Consider the following 27,568-nt stretch of genomic DNA (forward strand, 5'->3'; position numbering starts at 1 on the left):
TGCAGTTGCAGCTGCTCTCCATCCACTGCACAAGCTAGAACACACCTTCATGATGTCAGAATATCTCTCTCATTGGCTTGAATCTCCCTAGACATACATGACACGTTTCCTTATGCTAGAATAGTTTTGTAAGAAATCCGTGGATCTGAAATGTGATTTCTGCTACAGTGGCAATGAAAACCTTATATTACTCTATTACTGTATGATGTAGTGCAGGCTGATGATAACACTCAACAGTGAATTTATGAGACCTGCAATGTTGACTCAATGTATCTCAACAATGATCTATTAAATGAACACTACAATTTGTCATCATCTTCATTTTCCACAAGATCTCCCGTTAGTCGCATCAGTTGCAAACTACAACATGAACCTGTCCAGTTTGACCACCATCTTTTCCAAGTCCTCCCTGACTGAGACTGGCTGTTCACGTTGACCATCAAGTCAGCTAAAGTTGAAAATGAATGCAACTAGTGACACCAAAATTAGTATATAGACTCGGGACTTCAATATACATGACATCATGTTTCCATGGCTACTCTAGCCTGCTTGGCCCCCTCATCACTGCTTACAGCTATATTTTACCGAAAGTTTTGCCCCAACTGTTCAACAAACTGTTGTGACATCATTCCTCTCAACTTACCTCAAGGGCATTTGATCATTAGATCCAGATGCCATCAATTAAATTCACTCGTGCCTCAATACAAATTATTATTGTTATTATTATTATTATTCATCTGTTTCAAAGTTTGAAGGATTATACAAACAAGCAGCCTTCCAACTGTTTTAGACTTTAATGTGGATATTGATGAGTACATGGCTTCCATCCTGTCATGACAAATAATCATTGTAATATGTTGTGATTGCTTAAAAATGTAACATTTTAAATTAAACCCACACTCATTATCCCTCCACAATATAAATACACACTGAGTTCACATACAAATAAGCATCTCATAGATTAACCAACCATACAGGCAGCTTAAAGCTTATAATAATAATCATACAAAGAGTGACTATTCAGCTTCTATTGGCACATTTTGTGTACAGATGTGATTTAAAAAGGTGACATACACACTTATTTCTAGAAAAAAGAATTACTAATTAGTAAATGCTAATAACTGCTAATCACTACATCCTGTGAATAGAAGGGCTTTATCTTGGGTTATTTTTAGGTCTACTGTGTGGGACCATCCAGGAATGCACTTAAAAAGAATACAGATATCACACCACAGATAACATTCATGAGAGTATACTGATGCCTGAGACACTAAGATCACACACACTGGAGACTTTGGTTAATGATACCACTGGACTTTAAAAAAAAAAAGAAAAAAAGAAAACACAACTAAATTCTCCTGAAATGAAACAGTACTGGACTGCTGACTCTGGTTGTAAAGGCTTGTTACGTGTATAGTTGTATAAACACACACATACACAAGTACAATCATGTCACATATGGATCGCAACCACTTTGGCATACGCACCCAAGGCAGGTGCTGGTCTCAGTACAAATGATGCAGCTACAAAGGATGGTTTAGTCTGTAGGACTTCAAGTACCAGGAGGTGCTGATAATTCCCCTTTGAGCGGGTGTAAACCTGATGGTTATGATTCTAACTGTGGCATACATTCTAATTAAGAGCAAGTAGCAGCAGACAAGACTGTTTTGCCCACTGGCCCGTCAAGTTAGAATGGGGTGATGACTGAATCAAAACCTATCGGTGTTCATGAGGGAAATAAGAAAAAATAGGTACTGTTCACACGCCCGTACAACGCCCAAGCTTTTCACCAGTTATCAGGGGTGTCACGTACAATGTTTTGACATATGTGTACAGCATACAAAAGAAACACACAAGGTATATGGGAGGCTTTTTGGCAGTGGCAGTGGCAGTGGTATTGGTACTGTGCTGAGGTGTATGTAAAGAATGTCAGAGGCACCATAACTCCACCACGGCCGTTACGTTTAAGATAGGATTCATGTCGGCACAGACGCCTCTGAATTGAACTGAGTGCAGAACTGCACTTGGAGCAAGCACACATGAAATAAACAAAACCTCAGATAACAATGCAGACCTGAGCTAAGTAACTTGGATGGGAGAAGAAACATTTGATATGATTTAAAAAGTGGACAGAAGACGAGTACAAACACAGTCTCCTTACTCCCACATTTCTCCATGCTAAGCAAAACATTTTCCTATGTGATATTAGAAGTATTTCAGGCTTGTAAAGCCCTCAGTTCTTAGAATACTTTAGCTAAGGACGTAGGTTTTGTTGTCGCTACTGGAAATACAATGTTGTGTGTAACAAAATGACCTGGCTACATTCCCAAACAAAAACAACCAAATATAGATACTGAATCCAAGGGCTCTTTTTTGTGCATTTGAATTAAACACTCACTCCTTAGTATTCATTTCCAGGTTCGTGGAAATAAATTAAAATGTGCAACAGCATGCTAGCCACCGAGTACTACAATTTTACATCAGGAATAGTTGGATACACACAAATGGTTTAAACATGTCAATGTCATGTTAACATCCTCAAATTACAGTCAAAAGTCAAATAAACACACATCATATAAATAAGCATTGAGCACTAGCTCTTTTAAAGCATAAAGCAACATGGATGGATCCGTGATAGCTGGGTTGCTGACAGAATGAAAAGGGTTGGTATCATTAGGGCGTCTAAAGATACTTATTTCAAAAGTATTATGAATATATTATATATTATATTATTACAATTACAAGATCATTTTCTAAATGAAACTGGCTCAAAACTGACTTCAGTCTTACCAGAGGGTTTTGGATCACCACCTGCCCTTAAAAACAGTGTCAATACTAGTCCTGCATTCTGGCACTGTGTGAGCAATACAAAGTATCATTTCAGCTCAACTCTTTCACCTTAAATATTACTTTACTGGCAGTTCAAATGTCATTCTGCGCATTAATAGAGTGTGTAATCAGGTTGTTACATCCTGGGGCCTCTCCTCTAATGCAAACATTTGTGCTATACATGTATTGTGTCTCTGCATAAGTGTTTCCTATCTGTAATGGCAGTGAGACTGTGATATTCTGTGATGTTGGCTGATATGTGATGTATGTGGTTTTTACACCTTCAACACTGGCTCGCTGTACATGCACTACCCACTAAACGGGTGCTCTGAGAGAGGAACAGCTGTGTTTGCTGGATGCAGATCAGCACTAGATGGCACCATGCTGATCATTAAAAACTCAGCTATAGCTCAAACCATTTGTCCAGTGTATGGAGCATCCTTCAGATGATAATCTGTTCCACTAGTTTGTTTTAAAACTTTTTTTTTTTTTTTTTTTTTTTAAACTTTGCCCAATGACACACTACCCATGGGGGGCTGCCATGTGTAGAAGATAATTGGGTCTGTGTGGGAGATTATAGTAATTGTGTAAGACAGACATGCAGTCATGTGATATGAAACCAAGCTTTTTTTCTTTTTTCATTGACTTTTTTCCCCCTGTATCTATGAACCATCTACCACAGACATGTTTGCAAATCTATTGACCTACGTACTACTGACAATGTACACCATTATGAGTGCATGTCCAACTGGAAATATTGTGAAATACATTGCTGACCCGATCAAGCAGTATCAACACAGAACTTCGGTACTGGCAGAATCCTACTTACAAGCCAAGTCTCATATAATAAAGCTGCTTCTACTGGCTAAAGGGGAGGCAGTGACTCTCATTCTGCCCATGCATCCTTCCCTCACTCCCTCTCTTTCTCTTTAGCTCTCTCTCATCCTCTCTCAGTTCATCTGGCCCAGGTAAATGGAGAGGAGAGGATGGGGTGGCAGGAACTCCTCTTGGTTGTTCTTCACCTCTGTCTGGCGTGCCCCATTCAAGTCGGAACCTAGGGCAAACAATTCATAATTGTCACCGGCCATGCCTTTTGACCTGTGAGACTTAGACTACAGGTGTTATTCAGTAGGCCTCTCTTAAATGAAGATGTGATTCTGTGTGTATGTCCTGAGCTGATTTACAGGGACACACGTCATTCACAGTAAGATAATGTGCCTACTTTGGGAGACAAGGTCCATGTACTGGCAGACGGCATGAAGCAACAACCTGTCGTAGCTGGGGATAAAAAAACAACACAGAAATGCGTTAGCAAGTTACCATTTCCCCTGCACTTGATCAATCTACTTGTGGCCAGACGTCTAAACTTATTTTTTCATTGCTTTGTGTATTCATGAGGAAAAGGGATACATCAGCTTAAATTCCTGACATTTACAAAATTCTGTATTCAGAATTCTTACTCAGAACAAGATCCCACAGGTTAGGCAAAGACACACTCTTACCTGCTCTGTAGATTAGTGATGTAAACAGAGTGGGGCTGAGCCCTGAAAAAATGCAGGAGATCGTCCTCCATGACCTCCAGAGCACCCTGAAACAGAGGGCAGGGGATGGTCAAAGTGCCCTTTGCTGTAGCGATAACCTGTCCTGATTCTAGGGTAAGGGCTGCCTCAGTCGCCATATGGAGAGGGGAAATGGATCACTGTTTACTGAGGTACAATGATCTGTATCCACAGATGCCTCAGGTGACATGTCTGTTTCCCATTCACTTCCAAGGCATTCTTATGGGTAGTTTTGCCTGTAGACTGATGATTTTTGTTTGAAATCCCCAAGTCACCAGAAGAGCATAATGCAACTGGAAATGCATTTCCGCAAGTCACACAACATCAGTCAGTCATGTCCTTTGCAGGGACAGCAGTGCACACATCACATAAACGTGTGTCTCCAAAACACAACAGACTTTCTCTAATCAATACATTGTATGTAACAATGTAACAACTAACAATCTGTTAGTGTTTTCCGGTATATTCTATTAAAAGAACGTGCATAGGCTTTCAAGACAGATGGGCGATAAATGCAGTGTTATTACAGGGAAACTGCGTTGTCAGACATGTTTAAGTTCATAATTGATCAGTGCTGTAGTGTGTAAAAGGCAATGTATGAGCAGATATGTGGACACAAACTAATGTTAGTGCCCTGTCGTAGGTTGTTATTGGATAATTTAACAAACATTAGCAGTTGCTTTACACTGCGTTAATAAGTGGTATGTCAAAGTACATTGTCACTTTGAATTTACACAACCAAACCATCAGCTGGATTGTAGGCTTTAAATAATCCACAGTGTTGGTTGTTTCTTCAATTATTAAAAAAATACAGCAGATGAGCGCCAAAAAACAAGTGGAATAATAATAATAATAATAATAATAAAACTAAAAAACGTAAAAACAACAATAATGTGATTCTGTTTTGCTGACGCAATCACATTAATTACTGCAAATTCACATAAACTAGATCTAGATCTCTTGAACAGAACTTATTGGTGGTAAAGTGATGATGACTCACAAGTGGGATATTTTTACGCTTGAGACAGGCACGCAATCTGCGGTCAATCCTCTGGAAGCAGTCCTGAGCACTGAAGGCAGGGTTGACTGCAGGGAGAGAACAACATTCTGTTAACAATACCAGGTTGACACATAATACGACTTAAACTTCGTGGTAATAGGATAATACCTATCCTGTGCTTAATTCAAGTCAGCAATACCAGTAACACACAAAAATGTGGTTGTGTAATGTTGACACAACATTACATCAGTGTATGAAAGATGGAGAATGGCCTTAAATGTTAAACAAAAAACAATGAAACAAAGGGAAAGGATAAGCATTTGCGGAGAGGGCTTGACCTACTCTCTCTTTGGTCCTTGGGTGGTTTATTGGCACTGGTCCTCTTGGCCTCCTCCTCCAGCAGAGCCAACAGCTTCTCCTGTTCCTCACCAGAGCGATTCATGAAATCACTCCAACACTGGGGGAGACACATGGACACATAATACATACAGTACATTAAATAAACCTAACAAAGATACAAAACAAACAAGCATACAAATAAATAAACAAGCATACCAAACAATCCTGTTCACATAAAACCTTACATTCGAGTTGATTCGATATTTTGTCATCCAGTGAAAGGTTCATGTGGTCCTTTGGTGAATGAGTTTCCATCCAGTTTGTATCATAGTAAGGTATCACCTAGCATACTTACATTATGCTAAGACATTATTATTTTACTTGTGATTGGGGACTAAGGTAATGAAATGTGTTTAACAATCTAGTTGTACCTCAACATAGTTCCCATTGGTGCAGGCTTCAGTGAAGACAGTAGGGGCAGCGGAATCACAGACCTCGCCCTCTTCTTTGGAACATTCATCTTTCTCCAGAAGATTTGCCAGGTAGCGAGCTTTTAGGCATCACAATATAATTTGGTTGAAACCTTGTCTTACTGACATTATTTCTTTTGATCTAAGGCTTTAATTTCAAGCATGAAATAGTATGAAACCAGTAAGCACACCATCTTAAGACACTGTAAGCCAACTTACTGTTCTCTTGTCTTCTAAGGCTTTTTTTGCCCTTTGCTCTTGGGATGAGGTCCGAGTTGCGGATTGCTTGGTTGATGAAGAATTGCTTTTTCTTGGCTGGGGAGACACGCTTGGCGGGAGAGTTAGGCAGAGATCTTGGAGACTCCTCGATCAGGCTAACAGAAGAACATATGAAAATTTGTAAAAGAATGGTTGGAATAATGCTTCCCTTTGAATACAAACAAAGTTGCAGATTGCCCTATTATGGGGCTCTAGATGCTACACCAACATACTCTCTGTGAACATAATTGTATAAAATGATTATATGTGAAAAAACAAGCAGCCCATCAAACTCAGTCATATATATCCAATCCATACCACAGACATAGGGCAAAAACATCCAGTGACAGGATGGAGGATCTCAAGGACTGCAATTCACTTGCTGGATCATTATGGATTCACAACATGATGTCAAGGTAGTCAAATATTGTATTTATGACAGTGATTGTTGGTGCATTGGGTGTATACTACTTTTTCATGTGCAAGAAACAAAAAAGCTCTGAGCCTGCTATATAGCCTGGTCACAGCTGTAGTAGTAGGCTACATAGCGTAGTTTCTCAACAGCTGCAGAGAAATGGGTCTGTGGGTTTATATTTCAATGCCCCGCCCACATCGAATTATTTGCTGCCACAGAATTACAGTCGTCTCAGTATCAGATACTCAGCACAGCAAACCACAACTGATAATGACAAAAAATATGACTTTTCAGTGTTATCACAACAGCACATTTCCAAATCTAATAAGTTGGGCTCAGCCAGTAATATTATATTATAGAAGTATATTATTACTGCAGACAACGGCCGTGAACGACCAGGTCCAAAGCCTGCAGTATCTCAGTAACGTTAACGTAGCTTAGCGCCGACCAAAAAAACAACTAACGTTGGCTGATGTTCAGTGTGCTAAATGCTGCTAATGAAAACGGTACTGTACAAACTGAACAAGACTGCTCGTCTAACGCTATGGCCACCGAGACCCTTTACATACCGATGGGCAGTTCCTGTTAGTGGTGGGAATAGAAATTATGATTATAGTGTTTGGTCTGTGACAGTTATACAGCTAAAATGGAGCAATAAGCGTATTAGCTAGCTATCTAGCTGTTAGGTGGGAGGCTAATAACGTTGATGTTAGCGACTTTCATCAACCAAGTTTCTGACAACAAGCCAAGATTGTCGCCTACACAGATGAACTGCTACATGAAACAAAACATTTGATGCTTGCAGAGGACAGACCAAAGCAAAACAGACAGAATGCTAGCTAGCTATGCTAGTTGTCTTTAGCCGATTGTGTTGTGCTAACGTCACTCTCACTCACATAAAGTCCCGGTCCTCGGTGTTGTTGTTGTCGTTGGTTAGCACAACCATCCTACTCAAGTACTAGAGCTGCTACTAGAGTGAATCCTGTACAAATAAATAAGCCTTTATTGGGCGACCGACTACAACGTTGTTTCTAAATTTAACTGTAGGTAAGCTAGTCAGGGACAGCCTTTAGCACCGTAGCTATTTTCCTGTTCCAAAGTTGGCTGCAGCCGACACTGGCCGACGAGGAAGCGATTCAGAACGAGGCTGTGCATCCAAGTGAACTACTGTGTTTTGAAGAAAATTGACTTAGCCAAATACCCTTCGATTCTTTTTTCAAGATGGGGTAAGTACGCTAGAATTTTGTGAATTCTGTCTTAATTTAATAGTCAGGCGAGATGTTAATTGTTTATGGTTTTCCCTCCAGATTTGAGAATGGAATGGAAAGAATGAGAGGAAGAAAGAAGAAGAGGGGGAAAAAACTGATGAAGACAAAATCTCAAGCACCTTTCGGTCCATGCAAATTCGTTTGTGATTTACTAATGGTGAACCCAGTAAAATGTGCAACGAAGAATGGACAAACTAATCAACAGAAACCCTTGGTTACTGAAACATACTTGAGGGGAAAGGACTCAAAGGCCAGTAGGCCTTCCGAATCCCAGTTAGGGAATCCATCCGCAGATAAAAGTGCCTCAATTTTAAAAATCTCGGTCGACCTTTGGCCTGTCTTAGCCACGGCTATAGAGCCCCTTAAAGTGGATCAAACTGAAATCAGTTATGATGACCTGAAAAATGGAGATGTTGGACTCGGACAAATGTCGACGGACAAACAACGGACAGTCAGATCAATTCCAGTTGCAAAATTACACCCATTGGAATGTAAATCCATCAAGAGTGATGGGCATATCTTGCTACCTCCACTGAATTCCTCTATTATTCAGCCATTTAATTCTGATAAATACTTTAAACAATATAGTTCTCTGTCACCCATTGCCGTCTCAGAGAAGTGCCCTGTGGATTTTGCTCATGCTGAATCAAAACTGGAAGAGGATCATGAAGAGCCAGAGCCAAGATTTCTGAAGACCGATTCAGTCAGGAATATCCTGACCCTAAATGTATGGGCTCTGGTGTCATCTTTTAAAGTTCAACTTACCTTTGATCATTTAGTTCAGCTTACCTTTGATAATTTAGTTCAGCTTACCTTTGATTATTTAGTTCAACTTATCTTTGAGTATTTAGTTGTTGCACTGATGAAAAGCACATACAACTGATATTGAATGCTTCCTGTTTGCAGATGGCATCGCAGTTGCAGCTTCCTGACATTTCTGTTCCAAACATCCAAATGCTCCTTGAGAGGGTGGATAGGCAACTGGACAGGTGAATAGGTTGTGTGACACAGATCCATTTGTTCAAATAAATGACTTTAGGTGATGGGTAAGGGGGGGGTGAAGTTTTCTATGAATTTTCATGACATTTTGTGGGGAAATATTATTAGATTGATCTAGTATGTGTTTTGATTGTTAATAGCCCGCCCTGATATCAAGTAGCCCTAGGGCAGGTTCAACTTAACGTTTGCTTTGGTGCCATGTTACTTCCCTAAATATTCTCATTCTCCTATCCGCTTGGGGCCGATCAGGTAGAGAGGAAGATGTGAGATGAGAAAATCAGAAGTGGGCATTTAAAGTGGGTCTACAGTATGCTCAGAATGTTACTATTATAAGGATGAGCAGAACTATGAAGCAGAAATCTTTGTCAATAATGGTATTAATTTACTTATGGGTAAATAGACTGGCAAACGTGTATATAAGATGTATGTATACTAAAAAACGTTTTCAACTCTGGATTAAGGGAACCACAGGGAAAATGTGGTGGTTGAAGACATAGAGTCATAAGCGTTGATGGTTACATCATGAGTAAAGGAAGACAGGGTCAGATTGACCAGAGAGATGACAGGGCAATTTCTGAATGATTGCGAGTTGATTGTCCCAGTGGGCGCCTAAGTGCAACAGCAGGCTATACCCGAGGAACATCCAAACCAATTTGCTGCCACAAGTCAACTCAATTTGTCTGAGAACACCGAGTTACACTTGGAGGCAACTCAAAAAAAAAAAGAATTATCCTTAGAGCAATTTGGTTTACAGCACTCTTGGCCTTAAAACAATTTTTCTGTAAATGTATGTATATCACAACTAAGAATATTAGTAACTCTAATAGTAAGCTCTTTGTATTAAAAACTATGAAATACAGTAACATATTGACAGTTTATTGTGTGTTACTGTGAATGGATTGATAGATACTTTATTAATCACAATGAAAATGTAGAGATGTTCCCATTTCTCTTCAGGGGCAAAGTAAAACTTCCTGAGATCAAGCTACCCCAAGCTCAAGGGGAAAAGGCTGAGATGTCAGCCAGGAAATCTTGCAGTCCTCCTCTCCATGGGAAGAATATGAATCAGCCCATTATCCTCCGTTTTCATAAGAAAACACATAATTTCCCCTGGTTTGTGAACACATCAAATCTACAAGGAACCTATAAATACACACACCAGCAGCACAAAAACACATGAAAAAGTAGCACAAGGAAATGTTTAAATATTAAATATTTATTTGTAAATATCATTTTCATATAGACATACTGATACTGATAAATTACTACATCCACATTCAAGTATAGTATATTACTATTTTAACACATTGTCATTATTCAGTACATTCTATTTTATGTCTTCACATGCTAATGCAGCTTGACATGGTAACAGTTTTATTTATTTTTCAAAAAAGAGGTGCAGCATTATGCAGTGCATAGGCTTGACCGTTCATCTGACACCCATGAAACCAAGAAAAAGCCTTTTCAAAATAGGTAAAAAATTAAACATATAAAAAAACTGACCTAATGAAGGCAGTGTCTTGATGGAGTAGTCTAGTGGAAGAAGTTATTTACCCAGATTTTCCCCTTGTATATCATTCATCAAGACAATGTATGATGTCCAAATCTTGCCACTTACCAGTTCTGCATTGAGCTATAAAGCTGACCGAAACAACTGATCATTGACACAAGCTAACAACCACCATGTAAACTGCTGAACTCATATTACCATTGCCTAGAACTTATAGTGAGTTATGAAGTAGTCCAGTAGACTAGATTTTGTGATATCTTACAATGTGGGATACTGTGATTTGTAAAACAAATGAAATAAATGTAGTTAACTTTCATTCTTGGTCTTACAGCATCATTCTTAAGGAACTATATTGAAAGGTAGAGGGGATTCACATGGTAATTTGATGTAACTGATTGTTTTCTTTGACAAATACCATTTAAAGCTTATAATAAAGTATTGGCCATAAGGTTTTAGGAGGCAGAATTTGGACACCACATACATCTAAGCTTATCTACCATATTGGAGGTAAGTGGCAAAAAAGGTAAGTGTCTGTGTACACATATATGTACTACTCCTTTAAAGTCTCAACACATCAACAGTACTCCATTGTATGTGGGTAGGCTAGAGGTAATCAGCAAACCCCCCATAATAGTTAATAGAATGTCAGATAGTGCACATCATTTTCAGTTTCAAAGTGCATCAGATCATTATGGAAACATTGAGTAACAAAAGGAAAGGGATTCTGGGGAATGCATTGATAGTTGTTTGCACAGTGCAGGTGTATATGGGCCATTATACTTTCTTCCTGAGAATGCAGCAGGAGATTCCTCAGGATTTGCAAATAAGTTGTTAAAACTGCATGAATGGCCTTAAAGAACCAAGGAGGACACAGTGACAAGGAGCACAGCAATGATGGATAATGAACAAGGCACCAGACCTGAAACTTTGGAGGACTCATTCAGGCATGTATCCCACCCCCTACCAGACATGCTTGGCATGCAGTAGCCAGTTCTGTCTGTTTTAACAAGCCTTTAAACCACAGCCTGGCTGCTCTCCTCAGACCTCACTGTCTGCTGTGGTTGTAACCATGAATAGTTTGGTTGGATCTTTACTGTCAGAGGCCTCTCCTTTACGCTTCGCCTTGTTGCCTGAAGATTCTTTCTTGGCCTTTGGCTGTGGCAGTTTTGTCATTGGAATGTCTTTGTCTTTTACCTCATTGGGGTCGTCTCCTCTGACCCCAGACCTAGGCGATTTGGGAGCTCCGCTGGGTTTAGCTGCCCTATTCGGAGAGGGTATCCGAGTTGGTTGAGCTGCCACGTTCAGTGTGGGTGACTCGCTGGGTTGAGCTGCCCCGTTTGGTGAGGCGGACTGGCCAGCTTGAGAGCTTTGGCTCGGAGATGGTGACTGGCTGGGTTCATGGGTGGGAGAGGATGCCTGGCAAGGGTCAGCTGCCTTGTTTTGTGGGGAAGGCCGACTTGTCTGAGACCTGATTGGTGGTTTGGGTGGTGATTTGGGTGCACTGGTTATTGGCTGAACTGGTCGGCTGGGGAGTAGCCGGTTGGTTTGAGTTGCCTGATCAGCACCATTCACCGTCACCTCTCTGAGCTGGTCGTCATCACTCTGTTCCTTAGCAAAGTTGACAAAAACCTGTGATGGGAGATGATAAAAGCATTTTGATGAGTAATATAATATGAATCAGAGGAAAAAACAATACCAGGTAACTACACACACAGTCATCTTTCACTTCCATGGATGTTTTGATCATGCTTCAGTGCAAAGGCTGTAACCTCTTGTGGTTGTGGGCAGGGTGAGAACAGTAGGGGAAATAACACACTACTGGGTTACAGAGAAAATTGCATGCAGGTGAAACTTGCCGTTCGGAGATGGTGAGCTGAAACTGCGATGCTGCGTTGCACTTTACTCTGGCTCAGCATTACACAGAAATCTTGAGTGAAGTGTCTAATCAACAGTTCTCACCTTAATGCGTTGATACATATGTATCAATAAACTGAAATGCTCTGCCAAAAACTTTGTAAAATACTTTTGTCATTTTGACTTGATTTTAATGGGTGATCAAGTCCTTTGTGGACATTTCCATAAAAGGTTGCAAAAGCAAACAAATTCCAGACCTTCACTGGACATAACTGAGAGGACAAGTCTGTGAGGTAAATTTGGCTTTCAGCTCTCACCTGATCCAGAGTGGTCTGAGAGACAGAGTAGTCAGACACACCCAGCTCCTCATAGTTGTTGGAGAGCACGTCAAAGACGTAGGCGAGGGAGCACGCGTGAGAGGGCAGCTGGTATTGCAGAACGTTCTGATGCTTCTCCTTCAGCTCGATGCCTGGGAAAGCGCGTTTGAGGTAGGAGTCCACTAGACAAGGCTCCTGCGAGGGCATGGAGAGCCGCAGGATTATCGTGTAGCCGTCGCCAAACCTGACAGAGACAAGAGAGCAGGGATATCAGAGTCAGTCTCATATGTACAATTAATATTTCAGCTGAATTAAAAGTCATGAATGTATATGCTCTGCTATTAGCAATTATGGATAGATAAACATATCAGTGTCACTATGTAGCATTTAATTTGAAGTGCTATCATAATAATAGCTTCAATATTTGGGCTATGCAGAAATAGTCAAAAACATTGCTACCTGTTCTTGAGGTGTTGCACTGTTCCCAGACACCGAAACCTGCCATTCACCATGATGGCCATTCGAGTGCATAGAGCTTCACATTCCTCCATGCTGAGGACACAAACAATGATTGAAAGATAAATCATTTTTGCCCAAACAATAGTCTTTCAGTAAAAAGCTGCTACTGTTTTTTGGAGATGACCCTCAAGACGCATGTCATACCTGTGAGAAGTGAGCACCACAGCCCTGCCCTCCTTGATGACACTCAGGATGCAGTTCCACAGGAAGCGCTTGGCTTTGGGGTCCATGCCTGTGGTAGGCTCATCCTGAGATATACAGAGGACCACATTTCACTTCACCACACCATGTTTAATCACTCAGTTAATTGCTTATTAGTACCCACAAATACAGAATATATGTTTCTGAAATACCAGTATTCTTCAATTTCAAATTTGGGATGTTTTTCCATTAGTTTATACTTTTTTTTATAAATCATCACAGGCTTACCAGGAATATCACTGGAGGAGCTCCGATCAGGGAAATGGCAGTGGAGAGTTTGCGCTTGTTTCCCCCACTGTAGCCGCCTGCTTCCCGCTCTGCATACTGAGTCAGACCCAGCTTCCGCACCCCCCAGTCAGCCACCTGATGGAAAGAATAATGACAAAAGTGTCAGTCTCACTTTGTATCTGGAGTAGAACTGAGAACATAAGTGTTAATCCACTCTACATGTTCATAGTGTCTCAACATGAGCTAATCTGAAACATGCAGGCCCATCTCAACTGCTCATCAAATATATCACGGCAACGTTTTTGGACCTGCACAAAGCATGTTGATTCTGCCCTCACACATGAGCTAGCTCCTCTCACAGCTAACGAACCCATCCGCACCTTTGCCACGTTCTCCTCCCTCACTCCCCGCAGGCGGGCGTAGAACTCCAGGTGCTCCCGGCCTGTGAGCAGGTCGCTGATGGCGTCGAACTGCGGGCAGTAACCCATGAGCTGATGGACCCGCTCCATCTCAGTCAGCACGCTGGAGTCACAAAACACAACACACTTAATGGCGGGTATACACTGTGTGATTCTGGGCTGTCTCAGACACGGTCAAAGATGACTGTCAGAATTTTAGGATGCCTATCTCACAATAGGACTGTTGCTACAACCTATGTCTACTAACCAACCAAATAGAATGCAGCATTAAATGATGCACTGATCAACTTGACAGTGGCGCCATACCCTCAATTCAGTAGGTGTTATCATTGGAAAGTCTACATACATCAAACTTTATGTTTATGTGGCACAGTGTGGCTTGCAGTAAATGTATAAGATTGCTGAGATCTCTCAGATTGTAGGCACTGTAAGACTGCTGATCAGGGACAGCATTATTATTATTATTATTATTAGACTACACTGCTTTCTAACCTTGAGTACTATCATATGTGTACATATCACAAAGTCTTAAAGCTGCAATTTGACAGCAATAGTAATATATGATATGATGGCACTAAGGCAACGGTTGCAGGGAAAAACTCCCTTTTAACAGGAAGAAATCGTGAACGGAACCCAGCTCAAAAGCGGGGACCCATCTGCTTGGGGACGGCCAGATAGAGAGATAGAAATGGGGGCGGAAGGGATAAGGAGATGGGAAAATCAGAGGCGAGCAGATACATTCATACATGCATCAGGATAAAACATTAGCATACATGCGGCAAGATTGAAAGTGGATACAAATCGAAAGAGACCGCATTTAAAGTGGGTATGCAGTGCGCTCATATGGTTAATATTTTAAGGATGAGCAGAACTATGAAGCAGAAAACTCTGTCAATGATGGCTTTTATTTACATTACGGGTAAAAAAAATGTATATACTGGTAAATAAGCTGGCACACAATATGTATAAGATGTATCACAAACAAACTTGATTCATTTAAGTTTAATCAAAACAAAATTCAACTCTGGACTATAAGAACCACAGGGAAAATGTGGTGGTTGAGGACATAGAGTCATAATGTAGCTTTGATGGGTACATGAGTAAAGGAAGACTTCGCTTTGCATCTGGCAAAGTGGAGAAAAGCGGGGTCAGATTGACCAGAGAGATGACAGGGCAATTTCTGAATGATTGCGAGTCGATTGTCCCAGTGGGCGCCTAAGTGCAACAGCAGGCTTCCACATCCAAACCAATTTGCCACCACAAGTCAACTCAATTTGCGTGAGCACACCGAGTTACACTTGGAGGCAAATGAAAAACAATTATCCTAAAAGCTATTTAGTTCTCGCACAAAATGTCACAAAATGTCACAACACACTTGTCACACAGGGACAGCATCAAACACATAGAATACTCATACATAGAATAGTAGAAAGCAGTGTAGTCTATCATACATGTATAGATCAGATGATATGATAATATATGATATCTAGGGCAAAACCTTACAATAAAGATATTGGATAGGAGTACTGAATGAGTGATCAAGGACCAAGTGTAAAGCAACCCCTCTCAGCGGCTGGGAGATATTCAGTACCTGTGCTGACTAAGATAAGCTTCTCCATGGGTGATGTCGGTGTCTCCTGTTAGCATGCGGAATGTGGTCGTCTTTCCGGCACCGTTCACTCCCAGTAGACCAAAGCACTGACAGAGAAGACATGAACAGACTTTTATATGAACTGTCCACAATAGGGATATAGAGAGTTTTTTGAGGGAGAGAAAGAGAAAAAAGAGGCATGTATATCATTCACTCACTTCCCCATGAGGGATCCCCAGACAGAGACGGTCCACAGCTGGCATCCTCCCTGCCTTGTATATCTGCACAACCACAAAGACAGTTGGTCAGCTATACCACCCAGTTTCAGACAATTAGTCAGACAATTCAATGGAAAAGATCATTTCTGCAGTTGTGTTGGTGGTAGTATTCCTAACAGTGGCGGTGGTTTTGCAAATTGCATCCCATCATTCTAAAGACAAACGTTCAAATTTTCCATGTCATATTTTTTTGTGGCTACCTTGCTCAGGTCTTTCATGCTCAGTAGGTCTCCTTGTGCTCTTCCGTTCCGTACTCTGTCTCTCTCTTTGGCAACGTCCTCATCCTCTGGGCCAAGAGGGGGCAGCACTGGGTCTGACCAGGGTCTGTGCCGACAGAAATGGAGGAAATCAGGGGAAAGAGTGTGTTAAGTATCAATAGAATATAAGTAGTATATATTACATAGAGTTTTATGAAGAGTGTCTTTTACTCCAAGCAATACTGTGTACTGCCAGCTTTTGAAGTATGTGTGTTCAGGCGAAAGACGGGTCTCGGTTTCAAGTCTATTTTCGGTATAACATGTTTGCTATAGAACTACACCAAGCAGCAGATGACCGTTGTACCTGAACTTGCAGAAGAACCCGTACTGAAGTAGAATGGTGAATATGAAGAACACCACTCCCTCAACCGCCATTGCAAATAAGTTCTTCCCCACAAAATCCCACTCAAGTGGGTCCAGTGTCTGCTTGGCACCTGCAGATATAGATATATATTTTTTTAAACAAGCAGACCACATTTTAACCCAACAGCATGCCAACACAGGGTAAGCATAAAACAGTATATAAATACTGGGATATACAGTAATAGTGATAAACCTCAGCAACCTCCTCTGCATCTGGCACACAAGGCAAGATATTTTGTCCAGTCTTTATAACTGGCATCACTTACACAATTCTAGACTTGAGTTGAATCCTTACGAGTGCTTAAGAACAAACTGGCAGTAATCAGCAGTAATGGGCATCTTCCCAATCTGAACTGTTGGAGGAAACAGCCCTGATGTGGAACAACAGCATTACATGACTCACCGAGTCTCTGAAAGGCATCAGCCATGGCCTGATTCTTGGCCATATCAATGAGCCCTCGACCCAGGCAGAAGTGTGGGAAAATCAGGAAGACCTTCTTCAGGATCTTGTTGATGTCATTCAAGTGCTGGGAAGGAGACACATAAAACAGGAGGAAGCTAAGCGTTACTTCCTTGGCATCTAAGGAATGTGAAAACACTTTTTCACAATTGAGCCTGTGGAGGACATACTGTACTTAACCCAACACCAGGATTAAATCCTGATACATTTCATGGTTAGTAGGACAAGGAACAAATATTCACACACACTAAAAAAGACTATTGCAAAGTTAAAATTAATTTTAACTGCACATCTTTGTGTACATTTGGTAGACAAATGTTATGTGCAAAGAAACATCCACTAGTTGTAGCACATTTTGTCATAGTCTCTTCAGACTGGGCAGGTTAAGGCCTTTCCCTCTATTTTGTTGCAACTATCAAGCTTTGCCTATCAGTTTATGAATGGGGAGACACACATAGTATTATGCATAGAACTTCAGGGGGTAATTGGGACCCCCAGCATCCACATACCTGATCCACAAACAGCTCGAGAACAAATGTGGCAATGCTACCATTCATTCCGATGAAGAGGTTAACCGAGGTGAGGACAACATAGGCTGTGCTTGGGACTTCAAAGAAGAAAGAGACTGGGTACATGAGCGGGGTGATGGACCAGCTGTGGAGAAGGCCAGGAGTTACAATATGTGCAATAATATAATGTTCTATTAAGAGACCATTTACAAGAATGTATGTGTGGAGCATTCTAGAACAAAGCAATGAGTCTCACCCATAGAGCAAAAGCAGCAGGACGAGGGCAGGCAGGTTGGCCTCAGAGACGTAAGACTGCTGCTGAAAGCCGATGAAGATGAGCACCACCATGATGGCAGACACAGAGTAGTTCAGCTGAAAGAAAAATGTTTCTTATTTTTTTAATCACCACAGGTGGCTGTCACCAAAGCTGAACAAGGTGGCACAAATTGGCAGCAATGTGTGCCGTCAAAAATAAACGAATGGCTAAATAAAAAGGATTTTGTTTCACAGTATGTTGATCTTATTGTCGAGTTTTGGCATTTGGTGATTGAGCAACAATGCCATTTTCATGAAAAATAAATACTAAAGCAAAAATGTAAACCGTAATGTGTCTAATGCTGAACAGTGATGAATAGCATATTCGTATGCAGTGACAAGTCTGGGCAAACTGACCATGTCCCAGGTGTAGTTTGCCAGCCAGTACAGGATCGGTTTCACTCCACTGACGAACTGCAGGTGCTTGGCTTTGCTGACGCGTTCCTCAATCAGAAACAGCACAAAACTTGCCGGCACAAAGGACATGGCAAAGATGACGCAGGTAGACACCAGAACATCCACAGAGGTAGTCATCCTGTTCATGAGTAGATAATACAAGTTAGATCAGCTAATGGTGTGGTGTATCATCACCCACAGTATCATTAATGTGCAACATTTTAATAGTCAACATTCAAGAGTGACAAGAGAGGAACAGTTTCATGATATCAGTAATTCTTTAGCCTTTTCAATTGCTAAGAACAGCTTTCATGTAAAAACATGCTGGGGGGATTTAAAAGGGAAGAGATGAATTGTGTCCCCATTTGTGTTTCTTTTGTGTTTGTTCCCTTATCTAAACTGCAATGATACCGAAAACCCTTTAGTACACTTTGCTTGTTGTCAGCTATCTGTAGACATGTTGGACTGGTCAAGCTGTTTACCAATCATTTCCTGTTTTAGCAGGAAGTATGTGCATAGAGTACTGTTGTGTCAACAGCTTCTGGACTTTTTTGTGGTTTCATTATGGCATGATAAAGTTCGCAGCAGCACATACATCATGATTTTCACAAACACTTGCATTCATTTCATAAGGTCGAGTAACAAAGTGGAAATAAATAAACAAATATAAAGACTAATGAAATACACACATATTGCTTCTTTGGTCTTTTCCCTATTTATGTTTGTCTTGCTTATTACAAGATTACGATTACTAAGGGCCAGATCAAAGTAGAAAGAATAGAATTGAAAGAAAGAAACAAGGGCAAAAAGAAAAGGAAAGTCGCTAACAAAGTGCAGACAAGATAAGGTGGGTGCTTACAGGGCCATTTCAGTGAGCTGCTCCTTGGTGAGGTTGAGGGGGTGATTGTAGGCCGTGATGCCATAGCGCCTCTTGTCCGCACCAGGCGGCAAGTTGGCACGCAGGTGCCCATTGTTCAGCACATTGACGAAGGATGCCATGGCATGCCAACCCTTGTTGTTGAACCAAACCTGGCAGAGGAAGAAGATCAAGATTAACTCCGAACCAGGGGGCACCTTGCCAACTCACGGCAGCAAAAGACTGATCTCGGTCGGGGAGGCTAATCCACGCCAGATTACCTTCACGTTCTGCTCGCGGTTCAAGCCACTCAGAAAGCCTGGTAGTCTCTGCAAAAGCTGGTCAAAGGAACTGTTCTGTGGACGAGACCCATGAGACTACACGTTAAGAAAATTAAAATGGCAAGGGACAAAGTCATCCAAAACAGCCACTCACCACAAAGCCCTCGTAAAGGTAAACACTAACTGTTGTAATACAGTATCTACCTCTGGCACACTGTAGCGTGATCTGATGGCCAAGACCGACTCATCCAGGTGGTGACCATCTGGTAAGGACTGAGAGGCCTTCCCACCCAGAGAAAAGCCTCCATACCTACAGAGGGTGCACAATCAAATGTTCCACTTAGATAGAAACATACCCCATCACATGATAGAGGACGAATTGCAGCAATTGTTCAGCACCACAGAAACTCACCTGAATTCATTCACCCACTTCTTGGTCTTCATGCTGGCAGATACAAATGATATGAACAGAAGCAAATGGACATGCTAATTAAAAAATGAACGACATATACAAGCAGAAAGTATCAAAAAGGAGAATGTAACACAGACGGCAGGTACAGATCTGCGCCAGACCTTTTCTTGAGAATCTGCGGATATGTCTTCACCAGGTAATCTGAGATGTTACGGCCAGTCAGGTTCTGCAGGGTGTCTCCAGTCAGTTGCTTTAGCTGTGGCACACGGTGAAGTCAAAAAGATCAATAACATAGTGACCAACGGTTGTGACCAACTGTAGGGGGGAGCATGTCAGAAAAGGAAAATACTGATGCAAGGGAGGAAGTCACTGGCCACTACCTGAGCTGAAGGATTTCCATTTTGAAACAAATAATTAACCTTAATCATTGAACGCAGAAACCAAATGGACACATTCAGGTACATTTGTGTGCATCCTGTACACGAATACATGTAAGTTCATATATATGCATCTGTCCATGCATTCATGTTAGTGTATGGGTGTGTGTGTTTGTATCTGACCTGTGGCGGGGGCAGTCCTCCGGCTCCCTCTGGGCAGTCTGGCAACATGCGGCGCACCTCCTCTGAGCTGCACTCGCACTCAGGAGAGGGCCGCTCGCGCGTCCAGTTCCCCTTCCCCAGCAGCTGCCAGGTGGAGTACGACACCTGAGGACGCATGAACCTAGAGCCCGACTCCACCCCACAAGTTGAGTTCCTGCATTCGTATACAAGGGCACAAGGGGGTCACACACACACACACACGCACAAAACATGTATCATATTTACAATATAACATGGTCTTGCCTAAGACTAGAGCTTCCAATTTAAGCTTTTTTTGTTGTTTTCAAATAAACAATTCTTCTTTAATTTAGGGCCGTGGATGGATAATCTAACGTCTGAACAACTGTTTGCAGAATAACTATTGGAATACTAATATCCAATTTTTGGATGTTATGTGCATGCTCCAATTCGTGGGAAGTTATGAGAAAACAAGGGATGCTTTAGCAAATACTCACAGAAATTACAGTTTAGATATGTGGAGATGGTATGCACACTTATAATAGTTGTGAGGTGACATTACCCACACTCAAGATAATTGTTTTCCAGATAGATTTTCAATTTACTGTAGCCTTACATCCACCCCTGTAAATAACTGAATGACTGTCTGAGGACACTGTTAAATATTTGAATATCAAAAATAGTTAATATGCACATCCCTAGTTTATTTGACTTATGACTTATAAAACATAATAATAGGTCAAGAAGTATTTTGGCAAAAACCACATCTTCCAACTTTAAGAGACATGTCAGGTATAATGTCATGAAAAGAGGATGAAAAAGCAGTTGCCATTTGTGGCAAAAGAGGGTATTACTGAGGTAATGGGCTCAAGAGGGCAGAATCATTGATAGGTCGATAGAAAGACAGAGAGATGGAATCATATGGCAGTGTATGTTTTTGTTGTCTGCTGAAGGACTGGATTTAAATGTCAACTACAACAGGAGCTGCTTACGTGCTTAAGTCCATGCATTTGGTGCCAAAACCTGGCGGGTCAAGCAAGGCCTCGAGGAGGTTCTGAATGGCTGGGTCCTTTGGTGCATCATTGCTGCACATTTGAAGACAGAACAGACATATCAGGTCATATTTATATCAGGTCTGTAGTCAGCAAAGCATTTTTGAAAACAGAATAGAAACAGCACAAGTCATTGTGATAGTGTACAAAACAGGGACATTTCCTGTTTACAGACAGCCACAAAGACTATTCAAGGCCTGCCACAACAGGCCTTAACCGGCTTCCTTCCTCCCCCGGGATCATGTGATCTCCAGTAGGAAACCCCAGTGATGGCTTGGCTTAGTAGAAGTCTCCTGTTCTTGAGAGTAGTAAATACAGTGGTTGTCTCTTTTTCTCCTCTGTGCACCAAGAAAATTAATTGTATTTGAAGACGAGCCCACAATGAGGTGGGGAAACCCTTTATCTGTCAAAATGGAGCCTTTATCTGTGAAATGGAGTCTGTAAACGGAATGCAGTTTTTCTGTTGTACTCCCCAACAGTCAGGCTTCACCTGTAGAATGTTTGCTCCTCAGTATGGACCATATTTGTACCATAACAGTTTAAACCATCAACAATGGCACCTATACAGTTCTTCTGTTGTACAGTACAGAAAAACAGCTTTACTCACTCTCAGTAATAGACCCACACAAGCTGTCAGAATGTTTCTTTAGAATGATTTCCTGATCTGTAGAATATGTACTGTTCTCCTGCCCTGGGGTCTTACCTGTAGAATGTGTACTGGTCTCCATACATCCAGGGCTGGAGCTCCAGGGCGGGGTACTTCCCAAAGGGCGGGACAAGGAGACTGAAGAACAGAGCGATGAGGACAAACAGGGCAGGCAGCACAATCTGCAAGAGTGGCACAGCACACCTCTTATGGAACAGTCTATTAAAACAACAGCATTAAAATGACAGTAATCTGGCTGAGTGTTAGTAGAACTGAATCACACCATCACGGTCCTCAATACAAACCTACAACCTGCATAACATATTGTATAGGATGCACTAATTAGGTGACCAGATGCAAGCAGACCAAATGTTGAACGAGTAGTGTTGACAGCCGTCACAGCCTGCTGATTACGGCTTTCATTGCTCTCTTCTCAGCCACTGGATGAAAGCCAGGCTTTTAGAAAAACTTGGCTTTGTTGCAATAACTGCTTTTGACATAGCGCTATTAAATAGAGTAGAGACTATGCTGCAACAGCATGAGCGGGTAAAAGAAGGCATCCATGTGTTCTTATTTATGACATTTAAAAACCAAATGACCATCTCAATATGTGGGGCACCTGGTCACCCTGTGCACTAAGCATCTGTATAGAACATTCACTGCACTCACGTTACAATAATAATAATAATAAACTTTATTTGTATAGCACTTTTCATACAAAACAATGCAGCTCGAAGTGCTTAACAGCAAATAAATTATGTGGAGAGAAATTACATGCACAGTGATCCACATAAAAAATAGACATAAAATAAACATACAACATAATGGACTGAATCATGTGGTTACTTTGGTGTTAGCACATACAAGTATATGAACATTACACGAAGACCATGGGAAGGGGAAATAGTTCAGCTGAGAACAGGTTACCCCCTCCAACTTTAAGTCATGGCCACACTCAGTGGAGCGCAACCTGTGGCTCTGGGAACAGCAGTACCAGCTCTAGCATGAGACACTGGGCTCCCCTGAGGCAGCACAACAGACATACCTGGGCGAAGAAGCCCCTTCGGCTGCGGCGGGCGTACAGCCACCTCTTGACGAAGAGCGCCCGCAGCTGCTGCCAGGTGAGCCACCAGCCGGTAGCCGGGTCGCCACCTCTCCCCTCCCCACTCAGAAGGTCTGTCTCCTTGGGCTCTGGAGGGCAGATAACATGAAAAACAAGTACGTGGGTGAGTGTGGGAACGAAGATAGGTGTTTTGTTTAACTTAATTCACTCACAACTCATACCAAAATGGCAAAAATCAAATGACAATGCCTCCCCTGTTGCAGATACACTGCAGCCTGTGTCTCTACTACTAGACTGAAGGATAGGGGATCTGAGCCAAGAGTCTGTCACTTAATTCTTGATCTGACCCACTTAGTGTTCACACACAGCACACACAGAAGAGACAGGAAGGGATTGGATTAGAAAAAGAGTCACCACCCACAGTTTGTACCTTGCTTGCATGGTCTTTTCCTGCCTTTGAAAGCCATGCAGAGAGAAAGACGCAAGTCAGTGCAGATCTGGAACATACTGTACAAGTACAGTTCGCGTACACACACACACACACACACACACACACACACACACACACACACACACACACACACACACACACACACACACACACACGCACACTCACACACACACACACACTCACTCACTCACTCTACTGGTCTGCATAGAACGTTGTATGTGTGTCTGTGTGCGTGTAGGGGATGATAGCGGTGCAAGGATGTTGATGTTTACCTGGCTCCCGTTCCTCGGGCGGGTCGACTCGTCGTTGCGGCGGTGCTGTGGGCGGTCTCTCAGGCTCAGCAGGGTCCGCATCTACGCCTGTCTCCTCCGCAACTTTCAGGAAAATCTGGTTTCATGGAGACACAAGGACAGAAAAGAAAAAAACAGTTAAAACCATGTGTGCCGGGTGTCAAATCACAGCACTAACATATTCTCCACACTTCACAGTGATTGTATAGCTAGTTTAGTAGAATTTTCTGTTTTTGAAGCTCAACTGATATAACGCCTAAATCACCAGAAAGAGCAACCCTGATTAAGCAATATCTAGAGTATGCTGAGTTCAAAGACTACAAGCAATGCTTGTGTCATGTCTCTGTTCATATATAAATAAGGGTCTCCTACAGAACTTATATGACATAACTTAACTTTACTACAGTATAGCTATAACTGACACTAAACATGCACGCACACAAATGTACACAGCCAAGCACAATGCACATGACACTGACTGGACATTCCTTCCTCTTGTGCTTTTGACTTATCACACTGTCACTAAGCCTCATGAGTATGTATAAAGGGCAGTCAAGTCACAACATGACTCCACAGGTGAGACCCACTTTCTTTGTACTGATGATCAAACCCTTGTAAAATCATCCCTAGTCGTCAACCAATCTACACACGGTGAAAGCAATGCTTAACCAAACCAGGTTACACATGTGTTGTTTTTTGAATGTGTAGTATAGGTAGTACTGCTTGACATTAAGCCTCTGACAGACCCAATCCTCTTATGACCGTCCCAGTGTGCTCATTCTTGCATGTGTGTGTGTGTGTGTGTGTGTGTGTGTGTGTGTGTGTGCGTGCGTGTTTCCACATGCCAGTTAGCCTGGGCTCACCTCCTCCAGGGTGGTGTCTGAGAGGCCATAGCTGGTGATGCCCATATCAGCCTGCCTCTTCTCCAGCTCGGCCAGGAAGAGTGCAAGGCTGCCGTCCTCCCCTGAGCGGTGTGGCAGGTTCAAGATGGCCTCCCTGCCCAGGTCCTGCACCAGCCTCGCCTCAGGCATGTGATGCTGAGCCAGTGCCACCAGGGCGGGCACGTCTGCACATGTGAAAGGAGATTACAGGGTACACAGCATTGGGGATGGAGGGAAACATACCACATGTCAGAATACAGCCGGGAGAACTGGCAAGTTTAGTCGTATATCATTTACAATATTTTACATGAAATGATAAAATGCATCATTTAAAAGACATACCAGGGCCATTATCCTCACTTCCTAGTCCGGTGTCATCACTTAGGGATGAATCACTGTCCTGAAACACAAGGAGATAGAACGAGCATTGAGCAAAGCATCATGGGTACACAACCTTGTTGCGTTTACATAACTCAACTGGACAACAGCGTCAGACCTTTTGTGTATTAGTAAGTTATATGTTTTTTATTTATTTGAGTTTTGAGTTTTAATATGAACTAAATTTCCCTCTGGATTAATAAAGTATCCATCATCATCATCACATTTCTAATGACTATTTTCCTATAATTATGTCTGATCGGACTAATGACTAATGACTAATGACTAATGACTAATGTCGCTACCCTTCACCTGTTAGCTGTGGCTAATTAACCTAAATCCTGTACCTTAGGCACTGGGGGTAAAGAGAGCTTTCCAGCGCTGGCACTTGTGCTGGGCGATCTGCTGTCCTTCTTGACCACGGTGAGGTAGTATCCTGTGCCCAGCTTGGCCTTGAGGTAGAGGGGGGAGCCACAGCAGCACAGCTTCCCCTGGGAGATGATGGCGATGCGGTCACCCAGCAGCTCCGCCTCGTCCATATAATGTGTGGAGAGGATGATGGTGCGGTCTGTGAAATAAACAAATGAGAAGTTGTTTAAAATTTGTATGCTGTTTTCATTCACATGGTACACCTATACATTGTTAAGACATGGAGCCCCTAATTTCATTGATGGGCAACACAGCTGGCAACACACGAAGTCCTCCATGCATGATTTAAAGCTAATTTTATAACTTGGCAAAATAATTCTGCTTAATTCATAACATGGGTGGGTCTACGCAATGCTGGGGTGTATCCACGCACGTGGGAGTTACATGTATGAATTCGTTTTTGTGTTGGGCAGACCTCCCCCACAAGAACCTCCGTTTGTGACCGGAAATTTGTTGTTTGCTCTACTGTAGAACAATTACTGAGCTCCATGAGTACGTTAATAAGGTACAGTGGAATCATTGTGATTGGCTGATAAAGAATGACTTAATTGCCACATTCTCTAATTACTCAACCTGTTTATGCTTGATTGCACCCTGCTTTATGAAATGAGCAAATATAGGTTCCCCCGCCTATTCTCACTGCATGCTTGCTGATGCGTGAAGCCTATTCATGGTGCTTGTTGAACTATGAGGTTAGAGCCCATTGTGTTTACATGTCTGACTTTGGAACTGAAAATAACACAAAGCAAAAGCTCAGAATTGTATGTTGGCTCTTTCAGTACCTTTGCGGTACTTGAGAAGCAGGTCCCAAATGCCCCGGCGGGAGTAGGGGTCAACTCCAGCAGTAGGCTCATCCAGGACCACCACCTTTGAACCCCCAATGAAAGCAATAGCCACGGACAGCTTCCTCTTCATTCCCCCTTCACAAGAGAGAGTAGAAACAGCAGCATGAGGAGTAATCCAGAGAGTCTAAAAAGCACTCTCTAGCAGGCAAACACCAATTCACATGATGAACATTTAACATTAAATATGGCTGTCTAATGGGGGGAAAAAAACGATGTATACCGGACAGGTTGCGTGTTTCTTCGTGACGCTTGTGCAGCAGCCCCACATCATCCAGCAGAGAGAACACCTCCTCACGCACCTCATCGTTATCCATGCCCTTAAGTCGGCCATAGAACCACACGTGCTCCTCCACCGTCAGGCTGGAAGCACAGTTCAGAAACAGACAGTGTGAAACACATGGGAGGTGTGCCATCAGTCACTACAGTGGTTTTTGCCAGCTCAGTTCAAATTTCAATACAATTGATCTGTTTCATGCAACACTGGTCGTTCTGGTGGTTTTAACATTATCAATAGAAGGAGAGTTTTATAAAAATGTACATGCTGAAACACACTGTCAATCTTCACTCCTTATAGCAGGAGTTATATATATATAAATATATATTTTTGTCATTCTGACAACCTTGCAACTGAGAGCCAACACAACAACACCTGGGTGGACATGGGGGTGACAATAGAAGAAGCTCTCACATGTCAAAGAGGACGTTGTGCTGTGGGCAGACACCCAGAGTCCTCCTGATCCAGTCCATGTCAGTGCGGATGTCCATGCCCCTCACATACACCGACCCTGACGAGGGTGGAAACAGCCCCGTCAGGATGGATCTGCCAACAGGAAGGAACACTGTGTGAGAACAACCAATATCCTCCAGCTGTGTACCTGTCAATCACTCACACTACACTTAAATTTAGAAATTCTTTTTGGGTTGCTCCCCAAGCTTAAAAAAAAAAAAAAACAGTAAAAATCCATTGAAGAAAAATTTGCATGGAATTTTGGAATCCTTGCTTAGTTACTTTATATCTTTCTGTATTTCCGTACATAACACTTCACACAACTGCCATTACTATCAGACGCTAG

At 42.1% G+C, this 27,568-nt stretch overlaps 3 protein-coding genes across 4 annotated transcripts in view; 1 reads left to right on the forward strand and 2 right to left on the reverse strand.

Moving 5' to 3' along the window:
• Positions 1–775: 775 nt before the first annotated feature.
• On the reverse strand, positions 776–7,985 carry r3hdm4 (R3H domain containing 4). The gene is made up of 8 exons (XM_042704141.1): positions 7,767–7,985; positions 6,417–6,571; positions 6,159–6,277; positions 5,731–5,845; positions 5,389–5,474; positions 4,332–4,417; positions 4,052–4,107; positions 776–3,883 (listed from the first exon to the last, which is right to left on the reverse strand). The coding sequence occupies exons 1-8, from the start codon at positions 7,814–7,816 to the stop codon at positions 3,780–3,782; spliced, it is 771 nt and encodes a 256-aa protein (XP_042560075.1). The 5' UTR covers positions 7,817–7,985; the 3' UTR covers positions 776–3,779.
• Positions 7,986–8,001: 16 nt separating this feature from the next.
• LOC122129102 lies at positions 8,002–10,963 on the forward strand. Its single transcript, XM_042704139.1, has 4 exons — positions 8,002–8,096; positions 8,178–8,865; positions 9,045–9,127; positions 10,095–10,963. Exons 1-4 carry the CDS (start codon positions 8,092–8,094, stop codon positions 10,315–10,317), a joined length of 999 nt encoding a protein of 332 aa, XP_042560073.1. The 5' UTR covers positions 8,002–8,091; the 3' UTR covers positions 10,318–10,963.
• The window catches only part of abca7 (ATP-binding cassette, sub-family A (ABC1), member 7), a 32,406-nt gene continuing 15,175 nt past the window's right edge, over positions 10,338–27,568 (reverse strand). Inside the window, exons 20-50 of one of the 2 annotated variants that reach the window (XM_042704134.1) lie at positions 27,184–27,315; positions 26,716–26,855; positions 26,433–26,570; positions 25,569–25,789; positions 25,186–25,243; positions 24,826–25,028; positions 23,945–24,059; positions 23,652–23,675; positions 23,204–23,349; positions 22,216–22,340; positions 21,453–21,545; positions 20,464–20,656; positions 20,065–20,159; positions 19,904–19,936; positions 19,696–19,801; positions 19,492–19,566; positions 19,214–19,383; positions 18,316–18,493; positions 17,900–18,015; positions 17,644–17,788; positions 17,078–17,201; positions 16,616–16,745; positions 16,255–16,378; positions 15,995–16,057; positions 15,777–15,883; positions 14,147–14,288; positions 13,767–13,901; positions 13,482–13,585; positions 13,278–13,370; positions 12,819–13,062; positions 10,338–12,276 (exon numbers count right to left, since the gene is read on the reverse strand). In XM_042704134.1, the coding sequence (XP_042560068.1) occupies positions 11,686–12,276; positions 12,819–13,062; positions 13,278–13,370; positions 13,482–13,585; positions 13,767–13,901; positions 14,147–14,288; positions 15,777–15,883; positions 15,995–16,057; positions 16,255–16,378; positions 16,616–16,745; positions 17,078–17,201; positions 17,644–17,788; positions 17,900–18,015; positions 18,316–18,493; positions 19,214–19,383; positions 19,492–19,566; positions 19,696–19,801; positions 19,904–19,936; positions 20,065–20,159; positions 20,464–20,656; positions 21,453–21,545; positions 22,216–22,340; positions 23,204–23,349; positions 23,652–23,675; positions 23,945–24,059; positions 24,826–25,028; positions 25,186–25,243; positions 25,569–25,789; positions 26,433–26,570; positions 26,716–26,855; positions 27,184–27,315 (4,363 nt within the window). In that variant the 3' untranslated portion in view covers positions 10,338–11,685. The remainder of the gene's footprint in view (positions 12,277–12,818; positions 13,063–13,277; positions 13,371–13,481; positions 13,586–13,766; positions 13,902–14,146; positions 14,289–15,776; positions 15,884–15,994; positions 16,058–16,254; positions 16,379–16,615; positions 16,746–17,077; positions 17,202–17,643; positions 17,789–17,899; positions 18,016–18,315; positions 18,494–19,213; positions 19,384–19,491; positions 19,567–19,695; positions 19,802–19,903; positions 19,937–20,064; positions 20,160–20,463; positions 20,657–21,452; positions 21,546–22,215; positions 22,341–23,203; positions 23,350–23,651; positions 23,676–23,944; positions 24,060–24,825; positions 25,029–25,185; positions 25,244–25,568; positions 25,790–26,432; positions 26,571–26,715; positions 26,856–27,183; positions 27,316–27,568) is intronic. The other variant, XM_042704135.1, reaches the window with a different exon arrangement.

This window comes from Clupea harengus, unplaced genomic scaffold, assembly GCF_900700415.2.
Source record: "Clupea harengus unplaced genomic scaffold, Ch_v2.0.2, whole genome shotgun sequence".
NCBI classification, from domain to species: Eukaryota; Metazoa; Chordata; class Actinopteri; order Clupeiformes; family Clupeidae; genus Clupea; species Clupea harengus.